The sequence below is a fragment of the Hippopotamus amphibius genome, chromosome 11 (genome assembly GCF_030028045.1).
Source record: "Hippopotamus amphibius kiboko isolate mHipAmp2 chromosome 11, mHipAmp2.hap2, whole genome shotgun sequence".
Classification (NCBI taxonomy): Eukaryota; Metazoa; Chordata; class Mammalia; order Artiodactyla; family Hippopotamidae; genus Hippopotamus; species Hippopotamus amphibius.
Window position 1 is genome coordinate 21,621,800 of NC_080196.1, and position 15,794 is coordinate 21,637,593.

Consider the following 15,794-nt stretch of genomic DNA (forward strand, 5'->3'; position numbering starts at 1 on the left):
AAAAGCAGCAAGAGAAAAGCAACAAATAACATATAAGGGAAAACCCATAAGGATAACAGCTGATCTCTCTGCAGAAACTCTGCAGGCCAGAAGGAAGTGGCAGGATATACGTAAAGTCTTGAAAGAGAAAAACCTACAGCCAAGAATACTCTACCCAGCAAGAATCTCATTCAGATTCGACGGAGAAATCAAAAGCTTTACAGAGAAGCAAAAGTTGAGAGAATTCAGCACCACCAAACCAGCCTTACAAAAATAGCTAAAGGAACTTTTCTAAGTAGGAAACACAAGAGAAGGAAAAGACCTACAAAAACAAACCCAAAACAATTAAGAAAATGGTAATCAGAACACATATGTCAATAATTACCTTAAATGTAAATGGATTAAATGCTCCAACCAAAACACACAGACTGGCTGAATGGATACAAAAACAAGACCCTTCTATATGCTGCCTACAAGAGACCCACTTCAGACCTAGGGACACATACAGACTGAAAGTAAGGGGATGGAAAAAGATATTCCATGCAAATGAAAGTCAAAAGAAAGCTGCAGTAGCAATATTCATATCAGACAAGTTAGACTTAAAAGTAAAGACTATTACAAGAGACAAGGAAGGACACTACATAATGATCAAGGGATCCATCCAAAAAGAATATAACAATTGTAAACATCTATGCACCCAACATAGGAGCACCTCAATACATAGGGCAAATGCTAACAGCCATAAAAGGGGAAATCGACAGTAACACAATAATAGTAGGAGACTTTAACACCCCATTTACACAAATGGACAGATCATCCAAACAGAAACTAAATAAGGACACACAAGCTTTAAATGACACACCAGACCATCTTGACTTAATTGATATTTATAGGACATTCCATCCAAAAACGACAGAATACTCTTTCTTCTCAAGTGCACACAGAACATTTTCCAGGATAGATCACACCTTGGGTCACAAATCAAGCCTCAGTAAATTCAAGAATATTGAAATCATATTGAGCATCTTCTCCAACCACAATGCCATGAAACTAGACATCAATTACAGGAAAAAAACTGCAAAAAATACAGATACACAGAGGCTAAAGAATACAGTATTAAACAACCAAGAAATCACTAAAGAAATCAAAGAGGAAATCAAAAAATACCTAGAAACAAATGACAATGAAAACACAACAACCCAAAACCTATGGGATGCAGCAAAAGCAGTTCTAAGAGGGAAGTTTATAGCAATACAGTCCTACCTCAAGAAACAAGAAAAAGCTTGAATAAACGATCTAATCTTACATCTAAAACAATTACAGAAAGAAGAACAAAAAAACACCAAAGCCAGCAGAAGGAAAGAAATCATAAAGATCAGAGCAGAAATAAATGAAAAAGAAATGAAGGAAACAACAGCAAAGATCAATAAAACTAAAAGCTGGTTCTTTGAGAAGGTAAACAAAATTGATAAACCTTTAGCCAGACTCATCAGGAAAAAAAGGGAGAAGATGCAAATCAACAGAATTAGGAAAGAAAAAGGAGAAGTAACAACCAATACTGCAGAAATACAAACGATCATGAGAGACTACTACAAGGAACTACGTGACAATAAATTGGATAACCTGGAAGAAATGGATACATTCTTAGAAAAATACAATCTTCCAAGACTACACCAGGAAGAAACAGAAAATATGAACAGAACAATCACAAGTATGGAAATTGAGACTGTGATTAAAAATCTCCCAACAAACAAAAGCCCAGGGCCAGATGGCTTCACAGGTGAATTCTAGTAAACATTTAGAGAAGAGCTAACACCTATCCTTCTCAAACTCTTCCAAATTATAGCAGAAGGAGGAACACTCCCAAACTCATTCTACAAGGCCACCATCACCCTAATACCAAAACCAGGCAAAGATGTCACAAAAAAAAGAAAATTACTGGCTGATATCACTGATGAATACAGACGCAAAAATCCTCAACAAAATACTAGCTAACAGAATCCAACAGCACATTAAAAACATCATACACCATGATCAAGTGGGGTTTATCCCTGGAATGCAAGGATTCTTCAATATATGTAAATCAATCAACGTGATACACCATGTTAACAAACTGAAGGATAAAAACCATATGATCATCTCAATAGATGCAGAAAAAGCTTTTGACAAAATTCAACATCCATTTATGATTAAAAAAACTCTCCAGAAAATGGGCATAGAAGGAAATTACCTCAACATAATAAAAGCCATATATGACAAACCAACAGCCAACATCATTCTAAAGGGTGAAAAACTGAAAGCATTCCCTCTAAGAACAGGAACAAGACAAGGGTGTCCACTCTCACCACTATTATTCAACATAGTTTTGGAAGTGTTAGCCACATCAGTCAGAGAAGAAAATGAAATAAAAGGAATCCAAATTGGAAAAGAAGAAGTAAAATTGTCACTCTTTGCAGATGACATGATATCATACATAGAAAACCCTAAAGATGCTACCAGAAAATGTCTAGCACTAATCGATGAATTTACTAAAGTAGCAGGATACAAAATTAATGTGCAGAAATCTCTTGCATTCCTATACACTAGCAATGAAAGAGCAGAAAGAGAAATTAAGGAAACACTCCCATTGACCATTGCAATGAAAAGAATAAAATACCTAGGAATAAACCTGCCTAAGGAGGCAAAAGACCTGTACACAGAAAACTGTAAGACACTGATGAAAGAAATCAAAGATGATACAAACAGATGGAGGAACATACCATGTTCTTGGATTGGAAGAATCAACATTGTGAAAATGACTATCCTACCCAAAGCAATTTACAGATTCAACGCAATCCCTATCAGATTACCAATGGCATTTTTCACAGAAATAGAACAAGAAATTTTACAATTTGTAAAATTGTAAAGACCCCAAATAGCCAAAGCAATCTTGAGAAGGATAGATGGAGCTGGAGGAATCAGGCTCCCTGGCTTCAAACTATACTACAATGTTACAGTGATCAAGACAGTGTGGTACTGGCACAAAAACAGAAATATAGATCAATGGAACAGAACAGAGAGACCAGAGATAAACCTACGCACATATGGGCACCTTATCTTTGACTAAGGAGGCAAGAATATAAAATGGAGAAAAGATAGCCTCTTCAATAAGTGGTGCTGGGAAAACTGGACAGCTACATGTAAAAGAATGAAATTAGAACACTTTCTAATACCATACACAAAAAAAAAACTCAAAATGGATTAAAGACCTAAATGTAAGGCCAGACAGTATAAAACTCTCAGAAGAAAACATAGGCAGAACACTCTATGACATAAATCAAAGCAAAATCCTTTTTGACCCACCTCCTAGAATAAATGACATTAAAACAAAACAAACAAACAAAAAAAACAAATGGGACCTAATGAAACTTAAAAGCTTTTGCACAGCAAAGGAAACCATAAACAAGAGAAGAAGACAGCCCTGAGGATGGGAGAAAATATTTGCCAACGAAGCAACTGACAAGGGATTAATCTCCAAAATATATAAGCAGCTCATGCAGTGTAATACCAAAAAAGCAAATAACCCAATCCAAAAATGGGCAGAAGACCTAAATAGACAGGTCTCCAAAGAAGACATGCAGATGGCTAACAAACACATGAAAAGATGCTCAACATCACTAATCATTAGAAAAATGCAAGTCAAAGCCACAATAAGGTATGGTATCACCTCACACTGGTCAGAATAGCCATCATCAAAAAATCTAGAAACAATAAATGCTGGAGAGGGTGGGAAGAAAAGGGAACTCTCCTGCACTGTTGGTGGGAATGGAAGTTGGTACAGCCACTATGGAAAACAGTTTGGAGGTTACTTAAAAAACTAAAAGTAGAACTACCATATGACCTAGCAATCCCACTAGTAGGCATATACCCTAAGAAAACCATAATCCAAAAAGAAACATGTACCACAATATTTACTGCAGCACTATTTACAATAGCCAGGACATGGAAGCAGCCTAAATGCCCATCAACAGATGAATGAATAAAGAAGATGTGGCACAAATATACAACGGAATATTACTCAGACATAAAAAGGAATGAAATTGAGTTATTTTTGGTGAGGTGCATGGACCTAGAGTCTGTCATACAGAGAGAAGTAAGCTAGAAAGAGGAAAACAAATACTGTATGCTAACTCATATATATGGAATCTAAAAAAATGGTACTGAAGAACACAGTGACAGGGCAAGAATAAAGATGCAGATGTAGAGAACGGACTTTAGGATATGAGGTGGGGGGGAGCGGTGCGAAGGGGAAGCCAGAATGAAGTGAGAGAATAGCATTGACATATATACACTACCAACTGTAAAACAGACAGCTCATGGGAAGCTGCTGCATAACATAGGGAGATCAACTCGATGACAGGTGATGACTTAGAGGGCTGGGATAGGGAAGGTGGGAAAGAGTCGGGGGAGGGAGGGGATATGGGGATATATGTATAAATACAGCTGATTCACTTTGTTGTATAGCAAAAAACTGGCACAATAGTGTAAAGCAATTAATTTACAATAAAGAGCTTAAAAAAATAAACAAAATAAAAGCATGTCAAAAAATATATATCAATACCTAGGAATAAATCTAACCAAGAAGGTGAAAAACTTATATACTGAGCACTATAAAACAATGATAATGGAAATTGAAAGAAATGGAAAGATACCTCATGCTCTTATATTGGAAGAATTAATATTGTTATAATGGTCATACTACTCAAAGCAATCTACAGATTTAATGCAATCCCTATCACATTACCCATGACATTTTTCATAGAACTAGTACAAATAATCTTAAAATTTATATGGAACCACAAAAATACCCAGAATTGCCAAAACAATCCCAAGGAAAAAGAATAAAGCTGAAGGCATAGTCCTCCCAGACTTCAGACAATACTACAAAGCTACAGTAATCAAAACAGCATGGTATTGGCACAAAAACCACAAGGATGTGGAGAAAAGGGAACCCTTGTACACTGTTAGTGGGAATGTAAAATGGTGCAGGCACTGTGGAAAACAATATGGAGGTTTCTCAAAAAACCAAAGATAGAATTACCATATGACCCAGCAATTCACTCCTGAGTATATATACAAACAAACAAACCAAAACCACTAATTAGAAAAGATACATGAACCCCAATAGTCATAACAGCATTATTTACAATTGCCAAGATATGGTAGCAACCTAAGTGTCCATCAATATATGACTATATAAAGAATATAGAAATACAATGGAATAATAGCCACAAAAAAGAATGAAATTCTGGCATTTGCAGCAATATGGATGGACTTGGAGGGGATTATGCTTGGTAAAATGTCAGACAGAAAAAGACAAATAGTATATATGTATCACATATGTGAAATCTAAAAAATAAAACAAACTAGTTAATATAACAAAAAAGAAACATACAGAATTAGAGAACAAACTAGTGGTTATCAGTGGGGAGAGGTGAGGGAGAGGGATAAGTTAGGGGTAGGGGACTAAGAGGTACAAACCACTATTTATAAAATAAATAAGCTACAAGGATATATTGTACAGCACAGAGAATATAACCAATATTTTATAATAACTAAAAATGGAGTATAATCTCTAAAAATTGTGTATCACAATGTTGTACACCTGAAACATGTAATATTGTAAATCAAGTATATCTCAATTTTTAAATTTTTAATAACTAGCTAAATAAATGAGATGATTGTATAAGTACCACACGGGGTGGGGGAATGACATTCTGGTTTAAAAAAAAACAGTATCACTCTGGCTGCTCTATTGAGAATGGACTGTTGGGGAGACAAGCAGAAGCAGAGGGCTCACTTAAGAGGTTACTGCAGTAATCCAAAAGAGACATAATGGTGCATCACCCCATCTTTAGGAGAAAGGATGAACACAATGCTTTATTCACAAATGGAACATTATACGGTAATGAAAATGAACTTTACCTCAATATGAGTATATCTTAACATGACTGAAAAGAAGCAATTATCAGATTACCTATGACACAATGCCTTTTAGACCCAAACAACTAAAATTAAAAGCCTTTATTGTTTGGCCATGAGTAAGTATCAAGCAGAACTATCTCTTCAGTAAGTAAGTGAACACAAAATATGTATTAGTGGTTACCTCAGATTACAGGAGATACGGAGCGAGTCAAGAGAAAGAGTTGTAGTAAAGGTTGAGTTATTGTCAATGTTCTATTTCTTATAGATTTGGTAGTAGATTCAAGAATGTTCACACTTTAGGGTCACGCATAGACGTCTTGAGCCAGGCGTTATGATTAACCCCGCTATGCATATCTGCGTTCCACCCAGGGTTGGGGTATAAACCAAGGATTCGGAAAAAAATTTTTCCCGTAAGTCCAAAGGTGACGTTTGCGCTGTGTCCCTGCAGTGTGGGCTTCCACTTCGCGGCCCCATACTGAAATGGGATGAAGTCAAGGATGAGGCCTGCATGGGAGCTGAAGAGGCAGGCTTACTAGTACAAAGGGGAGAAAAGACGCCTTTTCCGTCAAACTCTGAGAACTTCAAGACCATAGCGAAGACGCCTGGGAAGTGGAGTCCCAGCGCCCGAGGACACCCGAAGGCTTCTGGGAAGCGCAGTCCAAAGCCAGCCAGTCTCCTTCTGCGCAGCCTCAAAAGTCTCTGTGGAAGGAAGCCTTGAGAGGTAGTGCAGCGTCGTCCTTCCACCGGAAGTGTCCGATCGGAACCAGCCCTGTGGGAGAGGTGAGTCCGGGTCTGGGGACCCAGGTGTCTGGCCTTTTGTCCCCTTTAAACACCCAGTCCCTATCATATTCCCTTCGGGATTGCAAAAGCCCCGTGGCGCTCTGGACCTGGGACCTCAGAGGAATCCCGAGGAAAGGTGGAACTAGGTTTGGCGTTGGGAGAACGTTCGCGCCAGCCTATTTCGGGAAGGGATAGAGGTTTCCATAGTTACCCCCGCCGCGCATGACGTCATCGTTGAGGACCAAGAGGGCGTGGTTTGGGGGACAGCGGGCATTCCTGCTTGCGGAGATTCTGGGGTCACTGGTGAGAGGAGTGGCTTGACCCAATCGGGCGAGGCGGGGAAGGGTGGCATCTGTCTCGGATCGTCTGCGTTCTGCCAGAAGAAACTGCCCCACTGTCCGCCGCTGACTCCTGCTTCTCACGGGAGGAATAACCCGCCTTTTTATAGGGAAAGTGGGGACAGCCCGGCATTCTCATGAAATTTACTCACACAGTAAATAGTTAGTGAGTATTTCTTGTGTGTCGGGGATGCAGTGAAACCAATACTGAGCCCCTGCTCTCGTTCTAGAATGAGAAACAAGACCGCAAAGCAGACAGTTGTAAGACTGGAAAGTGCCTCAATGTGAGAAACACAGGGTGCTGCGAGAGCCTTCCTCATCACGCACTGTGAATCCCCTGCTCTGCTATGTGACCTCTGCTGGATTTCCCCTAACTCCCATCCCTCCATCAACAAAATTCCCCACCCCATCCCACCCCGCTCCGCGTCCTCCTCCTACCACAACATACACATCAGGAACCTACTCGTCCACCAGGAACCGTGCACGTTACCGAACTGCCACCTTTCGCAACATAACTAATTACTCCTTACTCGCTGTTCTAATAACACTTGTTTACATATCTGCTTAGCTGTTTTTATAACTCTCCTCCAACACAGTGATTGTAAAGCACTAGATGCTCAGTAAATGTTTATTAGTTTGAGAGTAGTAAGACATTTGAAACCCAGCTTTATGGAGAATATATCAAATCCTTGAGAACTAGATGATTTTATCTAGAGTTGTGGACTGTTTTAAGTGGATAAGAAGTGATTAAACATCTGAAGACAGAACTTTCAGCTGTAAGGAGATAATATATGTTGTAGAATCAGCTACTTAGCATAATGACTTAAATTTAAGCTAGGAATTTTGGATTCTGTAGGCCTACTTTACTGTCCATCTTCTTATGCTAAATGAGATAATGCCCATAAAGTATTAGGACACTACCTGGTAAACACTTAACAGGTCTAGAAAACATAACACTTAACAGCTCTAGAAAACATAACACTTTCATAAGAAGTGAAATTAGATCTCTATATCAAAAGAATGTCCCAAAAAATTATGAAGGATTGAGACATATACCATAGCTCTTAACACCCCATTTTCCTCCTCTGTCGTTGCTAAATTTTGTTCTTACTTACACCGGCTCAAACTCTGTTTTCTAAGGTTCAGTCTGAGCCTGTGACCTTCATTTTCATACTCTTGGAGAATTATCTTCAATATTATCTTTAACTGCCCTTTCCATGGAACTTATCTAAATTTGTATTTCCATTCCTAGCTCTTTTCCCTTTAAATCTCTTAAACAGCCAAACAACTAAAAATAATACAAGATGATGTGTTGTATCCACAGATGTTATGTGTTAGGGACTGCAGGAACTCAGAGTAGAGTTGGTGAATTCCTTATCAGAGGTAGTGGAATTCTTAGCCACTCCAATTACACCCTGCAGACTGGTCTTACCTTCAACCTGCTGTTCATTCCCACTTCCTCAGCTCTTCGCTTTCCCTCCTTTTTTCTTTTCTGGATCTTTCTCATCCTTTATTGTCCAGTTTAAGCCCCACCACCTGTAGGAAATATTTGCACACATACACACACATTGTCTCCCTAACTCAGATGGTTAAGATATTTAGTGTCTCTGTAAATCAATTATACTCCAATAAAATTTTTTAAATCATATATCATATAAACGTATATATTGGATGTGTATAGATAGTACTTTTTATTATATTAGTTTAATTCTTAAAATTAATAGATTTGTTGTATAAAATTTTTTTAAAAAGATATTCATTGTCTCTACCATACAATTTGTTTAGTACTTACTTCAGCTTTCAACACATTTTCAGTGTATGTGTCGTGTGAAACGTTTTGTATCCATGTGTGTTTTATCTCATTTCTTTCCAACTATTTTGCAAACTCACTTTTTAAAATTTCTTATCTCTGTACATCAGAATACAGAATATCCAGGCACACCCATACTAACCAGGTCAGCATCTCCAGGGGCAGGGCCAAGGAATCTGTTTCTAACAAAGTTCCCACATGACAGTTAGGCAGTGAGCCCAGGTCTGAATTCAGACTTTCTTGGAAGCCACTGCCACATAACTTCTAGCCCAATGTTTTGCTGTGTTAAGATTCTTTATAAAGTGCAAGTCTGTGCAACAGTCAGTAGTCAGCTTGGTGAAATGTTTAGTAGAAGGACCTGAAAGATTGATACTTGCATTTTGCTATTGTACTCTGGGTCTTCACCTCTAAATTCCTTTATTCAGTTTTTCAGTTCAGACACCAGACTGACCATTCCCAAGTGCTGATAAGACTTAAGGAACTGGTATCTAACAATAGGACTCACAAAAGACTGATAAGCAAGTCTTGGTGCTGGTTTATTATACTTTATTGTTGATATGATAGGCCTCAATGTCCAGAACATACAATGAGCCATGAAACTAGGAAGGCAGAGAAGGAATTGTTGGGACAAAAGGAAACCCATCTGATACTTTCAGGGAAGAAGCTAGTTACACTGACTGAAGTTGTTAACCTCTGGCTCTCAAGAGAAGTTGCCTTATTTTATTATTTAAGAGATTTATAAGTAATCCTAGTTTAACATTCTGAATAGATAATTATAACATTCTAAGCTTGTATTTTCCCCACACTTTTATGAGTATGGTAGCCTCTTTATGTTTCTATCTTTTCATATTGTGGTCCATCCTAGAAATAATATATCTCCACAAACAGTATTTGTCAGGCTATTCTGCTCAGAAGCTTTCGTTGGCTCCCCAGTGCCTAAAAGATAAACTCTGAATTCATGAACTTGACATTTAACGCTTCCTTCAATAGGGCCTTGGTCTCTATAATCTCCTTATATAAACCTGCTGACATTTTGCTTTCCAGTTCTGTGTTCCTACCATTAACCAATTGTTCAAGCTGTTCCTTGCTTGTAATTTCCTATTTCTCTCTCCCACATCCTAGTCAAATCCTATCCATTCATCAGAAGTTAGTTTTTTAATTAAGCTTTTCCTGACTATTCCTACTGTGCTCTTTTCCATCTTCAACTTTATGAAGCACTTCTGTCATTTTTCTCTTTTGATGGTTATTTTCTTTGACTAATATATAATTTAACTGCATGTGACAAGTTAACATTTAATATTGCCTTATATTTATATTATCATATTTAATGTTTGTAACTTAAATTGTCTTATTTTTAAAATTAAATTTTAAGCTGCTTTTAGGTAGAAATTATATAACAGTTGTATTCCACAAAACAGGTATTTCAGTGCTTTTAAATGCCCAGCAAATTTTTGTGTAATGGAGAATGACTATTTCCATGATATGATCTTTCATCTTCCTAGACAGTAATAGTAATTTTTTTATCCCTCAGGAGAGCTCTTGAAACTAAGAAAGGCCCTTCACAGAGTAGAAGTGAGGTTCTGATAATACATTTTATCTCAAGATGACAACAGAATCAAAGAAAGCTGCAGCTCAGAACCTTCAGGAGGATGAAGGACTTTTGATAGTGAAGACTGAAGAGGAAGATTTTGTCTGGAGTCAAGACGCTTGCTTACAGAGAAGTGAGACCCGCAGGCAGGAGCTCTGTCGGCAGCTATTCAGGCAGTTCTGCTACCAGGATTCCCCGGGGCCACGAGAGGCACTGAGCCAGCTTCAAGAGCTCTGCTGTCAGTGGCTGAAGCCAGAAACCCACACCAAGGAGCGGATCCTGGAGCTGTTGGTGCTGGAGCAGTTCCTGACCATCCTGCCAGGGGATCTACAGGCTTGGGTGCGTGAACATTACCCAGAGAGTGGAGAGGAGGCAGTGACCATACTGGAAGATTTAGAGAGAGGAACTGATGAAGCAGTACTCCAGGTACAAAGGGGATGGGAGATCTAAGACCTCCAGGATGGATAGAGCCCCACAAAGGGAAAAAAGGGCCTGAGATTGAATATCTAGTGAGCTTTGTAGGAATTGTTAGTTCAGTGTGCATTTATGTCTCCTTCCCTCTCTGTTTGGTACTATACTACCTTTTACAATTGAGTCAGATTTAAGTCTTCCTTCACCAGGTTTGTATTATTAGGTTGGCCCAAAAGTTGACCAAACAAACTTTTTGGCCAACCCAATACTACAGGAGATTCTCTTTAGTTTTGAAAGATGTTTAATTCCAACAGGGATTCTCTCATAAGCTCAAATGTACTTCGTTTTTCTCAGATTCCAGCCCATGGACATGGACAAGAACTCTTCAGGAGAAAAGTGGCACCTCCTGGACCAGCACTTAGTGTCCAGTTCCAGCCAGTGGACACCAAGGCCCTTCATGTTTCTTCAGAACCCCAGCTCCTACTGGACTGTGGTAATGGGCAATACCGTATGCAGTGCATGTCCCTGAAGAACTGGGACAGTGAACCTCCCTTCTCAGACTAGTCTTAGTAACTGTAAATGGTCCTTTCCTTTATTACTTAATGAGAAATAGAGAAATTTTTTCTTGTGTATCACTGGTCAACCAAAAAAAGAGAGAGAGAACTTTGTTTCTTATCCAGAATATCTTTTTTTCATTTGTTCTTTATCCAGAATATTTCTAAAACATAAGATGTTTTCATGTTAATGAGCAAATTAAAGGAAAGAAAATGAATGAGTTGAGAAAATATCAGGGAATGAGAAAAGAAGCAAAAGGGAAAGAAACACATACACAGAAACAAAACATGTTAATAGAGAAGCACATATAATGATAGAGAAAAAGAGAGGCAAATGTGTGATGATATACTTAGAAATAGAATATAATTCACAGATAAGTAGAAAGAGATCCATATCGTTGCCTTTTTTATTTTACTTTTGGTTTTAGAAAGTTCTTTTATGTTTTTATAGAAAGTCAGCCATACTCATGCTGACTACCTCCATAGAATCCTCATTGCTGTTCTAAAACTCATTGTTTAAAAAGTTTGTGGACTCAGTATCACTTTAGTGTATATGGTCCCTGAAATAAACCCAAGAATAAATTACAGTAATTTTTTTAATTACCCAAATTCTGCTTTCAAGTTTGCTCTGAAAACATTTTCATTCACCCTACCTAAAATTGTAAACTTTCCCACCCTAAGACCAGCACTGTCTAACCCCATTTCCTGACCTAGCTTATTCTAGACAAAGGACACCCTATAACAAAGAGGGGCTGCTTGATTCCAGCATAGTATAGAGTCATGAACACAGTATACAGTTGATGAACTAGAAGGTAGGAATTGTGAGGACTAGATCATAAATGGGTTCTTGAAACCAGTCTGAAGAGTTCAGATATGTTGTAAAAGAGATTAAGGGTTTCTGATTAGGGTGTAAGAGAATGGTGGGGTTTAATGACAATTAGTCTGATAAGGGCATTTTAGATGACTAGGAAGAATAGCTCAGAGTCAGAACAGCAAGGAGGCTGTTACAGTTTTCTAAACAGGAAGTGGTGAGGTTCTATAGTAACAGAAATATAAAGAAAGGGATGTATTGTATATAGGGGACATTTAGCAGAAATGACAGAATTTGATTATCCATGAAAGATGAAGAAGCAGTGGAAGAATGGATTCAATGGATAGATGGATGGAGGTTTTTCCCTCCACATGCACATACCTCAGAGTCATTGTAACTTTACTTTTCTTGATGCAGCTATGTCCTCATCCGCTTTTTTGGAGATGGTGCCTCCCTTTCACCCTCTAAGCCTAACACTAGAAATATCATAGATCCAGAGTTCCCCAAGAGCCTTCTCAGTCACGTTGCATAGTTCTTTCTGCTTACTTTGTTCCCCCCACCCCCATTCTTGCTGGTGGTAATCCTCTTCCTAATCTTTTCTGTTGTATCTGTCTGTTTCCTTTCTCTGCCAACCACTGCATACATTACTTGCTTTTACCAATTTTTCTTTCTTTTATGTCCTCATCCATCAGTCCTCTCATTCCAAACACTGCATTTTTAAAGTGGCCAAATGAAGCACCAATAAGTAACTACCTTGGGTGTACCTCAAAGTTTTATTTTCTTTCAGCCCAGCAAACAGGTATTTACCTCTTTATTTTTTCATCATTATTTTAGATAATGAGAGTGAAAACAGTGGATCCATGCCAAAGCTGGACATTTATGAGAAAATGGAATCACAGAGAATTATATCAGGAAAAATTTCAGGATTTGTGGCTGAAGGATCTGCTGAGCCTCAAGACATCCGTAAGTCTGCAGGCAGGATGAAGAGACAACAGGAAAAAGAATCAGGGGAGTCTCGGAAACCATCATCTGCTCTGGATGGAGGTTTTAGTAAAATCCTCACCCACAAAAATACACTTACAGGTGAAATAATAAGCCATGATGGTTGTGAGAGAAGCTTAAATCTGAACGCAAATGAATTTTCACACCAGAAACCTTGTAAACACAGTACCTATGACCAAAGTTTCAAATGGAATTCAGATTTTATTAACCATCAAAGAATTTATGCTGGAGAAAAGATTCACCAATATGCAAAATCTCTCAAGAGCCCAAACCTTATGAAACATGCAGCAATTTTCAGTGGAGAGAAAATCCATCAGTGTAATGAATGTGGGAAAGCTTTCAGACACAGCTCAAAGCTTATTAGGCATCAGAGAATCCACACTGGAGAGAGACCCTATGAATGTAATGAGTGTGGGAAAGGCTTTGGGGGGAGCTCAGATCTTATTAGACACCAGAGGATTCACACCGGGGAAAGACCCTTTGAATGCAAAGAATGTGGGAGAGCATTCAGCCTGAACTCACATCTTATCCTGCATCAGAGAATTCACACCAGAGAGAAACCCTATGAATGTAGTGAATGTGGGAAAACCTTCAGAGTGAGCTCACACCTTATTCGACACCTAAGAATCCACACTGGAGAGAAGCCCTATGAATGCAGTGAGTGTGGGAGAGCCTTCAGTCAGAACTCCCACCTTAGTCAACATCAGAGAATTCACAAGAGGGAAAACCTGTTAATGTAAAGAACTTAAATTCGTAAGGAAATAGCAAGACTTGAAAAACATTGAATAAAAAATAAATACTGGGTGAGATGAATGACTGAAAGATCAATGTCTCTTTATTCTCTCTCTCATTCTTGGTTTGCTGTTCTGCATATATTCTTCACCTCTGTGTGTCTGCATTCTGTGAGACGGAGGATATACCTTTTCCATTGACTGCTAAAATCAAACCAGAAGAGCAGAATTTGAGGGAGGCTGATAAACGGCTTAGTCTATGGCAATGAAAATAGAAAAGAGGACTCTCTTGGGAAATAACCATGATTAGAGTGTGGAAAAAAGAAGATCCAGATAAAGAGACCAATCATCAACTCTAGTGAATGATTCTCCACAAGAGAAGGTAGGCTACGCCCAGGAGTGGAGTAGCTTGAGCAAGGTACTGCAGAATGGTGCTTTTGGAGTATTCCTTTAAAACACAAAGACACAACAAAACTACATTAGACAGTCACGTCAAACAAGAGGTCATGTGCAATGGTAGCATTCCAATATGTAAGCCAAAATCTATGTCCAGAGGTCATACCAGGAAGTAAATAACCAGAAAAGCATTTAAAGCTTAAGAGGCCATAATCCAGAGGTTCAAATAAGACAGTAGGGGAATAGAAGCAAATTAGGCAAGAGCTAGGGTTAGAGGAAAGGTGTTCAAATTGAATTAAACCTTAGAATTTGGAGGAGATACACAGTAGTATAACCAGGATTTTACTGCCACGTATACTGTGGAGTGTTTGGTACCTTCCTGAGGTAGGTGGATAGAGAGTGTAGTTACGGGGAGCTCTCTTGACAGAAGTAGATTTCTCTGGCTACTGACAATTGTGGAAGAGGGCTGAGGGAATTAGTGCTAAGCATATAGGTCCTGAAACTTTATTGCATTGCTGCTGGCTGCTCTTCTCTCCAGAAAAGAGCAGAGTGTAGAAAGGATTGGTATCTGAGAGAAGAGTGGCGAGGAATCTGCAACAAGTTGGAACTCTACCAATGACTTCAGAATATAAAGGTGAATCCTGTCTACTTGTTTTACCTGTTTGATGAGGCACATTTTTACCAATGTGAGAAATAAAAACATATTTAAGGCCTAAATATTCTATAGTGTATAATGTTTTTATATGAAAACTCTCTGGCTAGAAACAGAACTTCTATATTAGAAGTCTGATAATCTAATGAACAAAATTTTCCACTAAGAGGCTTTATTCAAAAAGGTTTTAGCATTTATTTTTCAATGACCTTGAACTAGAAATGTCCTGATAGGATCTAAATAACCCAATATTTGTTTTAAGGTAATGTTGAACCCATAGTTTCTTTTTACGGGCACTGTGCTGATACATCCTATCTCATGATTGTACAAGTGCTGTTACTTTTCCCATTTTATTTTATTTTATTTTTATTTTATTTCCCATTTTTAAGTTGAGAAAACTGAGCTGTAAAGTATCCAGCACAAGAACACATAGTAAATGGTGGAAGCAGGATATAAACACATATACTATTCCAGGGCCCTAGTTCTTACCCTTGACTATGTCACTGACAGTATGACTGTGGGATATAAAATCAGAAAAGACAATACTGGGGAATTCCCTGGTGGTCCAGTGGTTAGGACTCTGTGCTTTCACTGCGGGGGCATGGATTCAATCCCTGGTCAGGGAACTAAGATTCCACAAGCCCCACAGTGTGGCAACATAACTTTCAAGTTGGGGGGAAGGGGTTTGTATATCACCCTTTTAGAAGATTAATTGACCATACATTTAAAAATCATGGCAGCAGCAGGGACCTGGCAGGCCAGCGACAACTTTGCCCTG

General features: G+C 38.5%; 1 protein-coding gene across 1 annotated transcript; it reads left to right on the forward strand.

The window, feature by feature from the left end:
* Window positions 1-6,666: 6,666 nt before the first annotated feature.
* ZNF165 (zinc finger protein 165) lies at window positions 6,667-15,081 on the forward strand. The gene is made up of 4 exons (XM_057699982.1): window positions 6,667-6,723; window positions 10,403-10,885; window positions 11,225-11,363; window positions 13,070-15,081. Exons 2-4 carry the CDS (start codon window positions 10,475-10,477, stop codon window positions 13,975-13,977), a joined length of 1,458 nt encoding a protein of 485 aa, XP_057555965.1. The 5' UTR covers window positions 6,667-6,723; window positions 10,403-10,474; the 3' UTR covers window positions 13,978-15,081.
* Window positions 15,082-15,794: the final 713 nt, after the last annotated feature.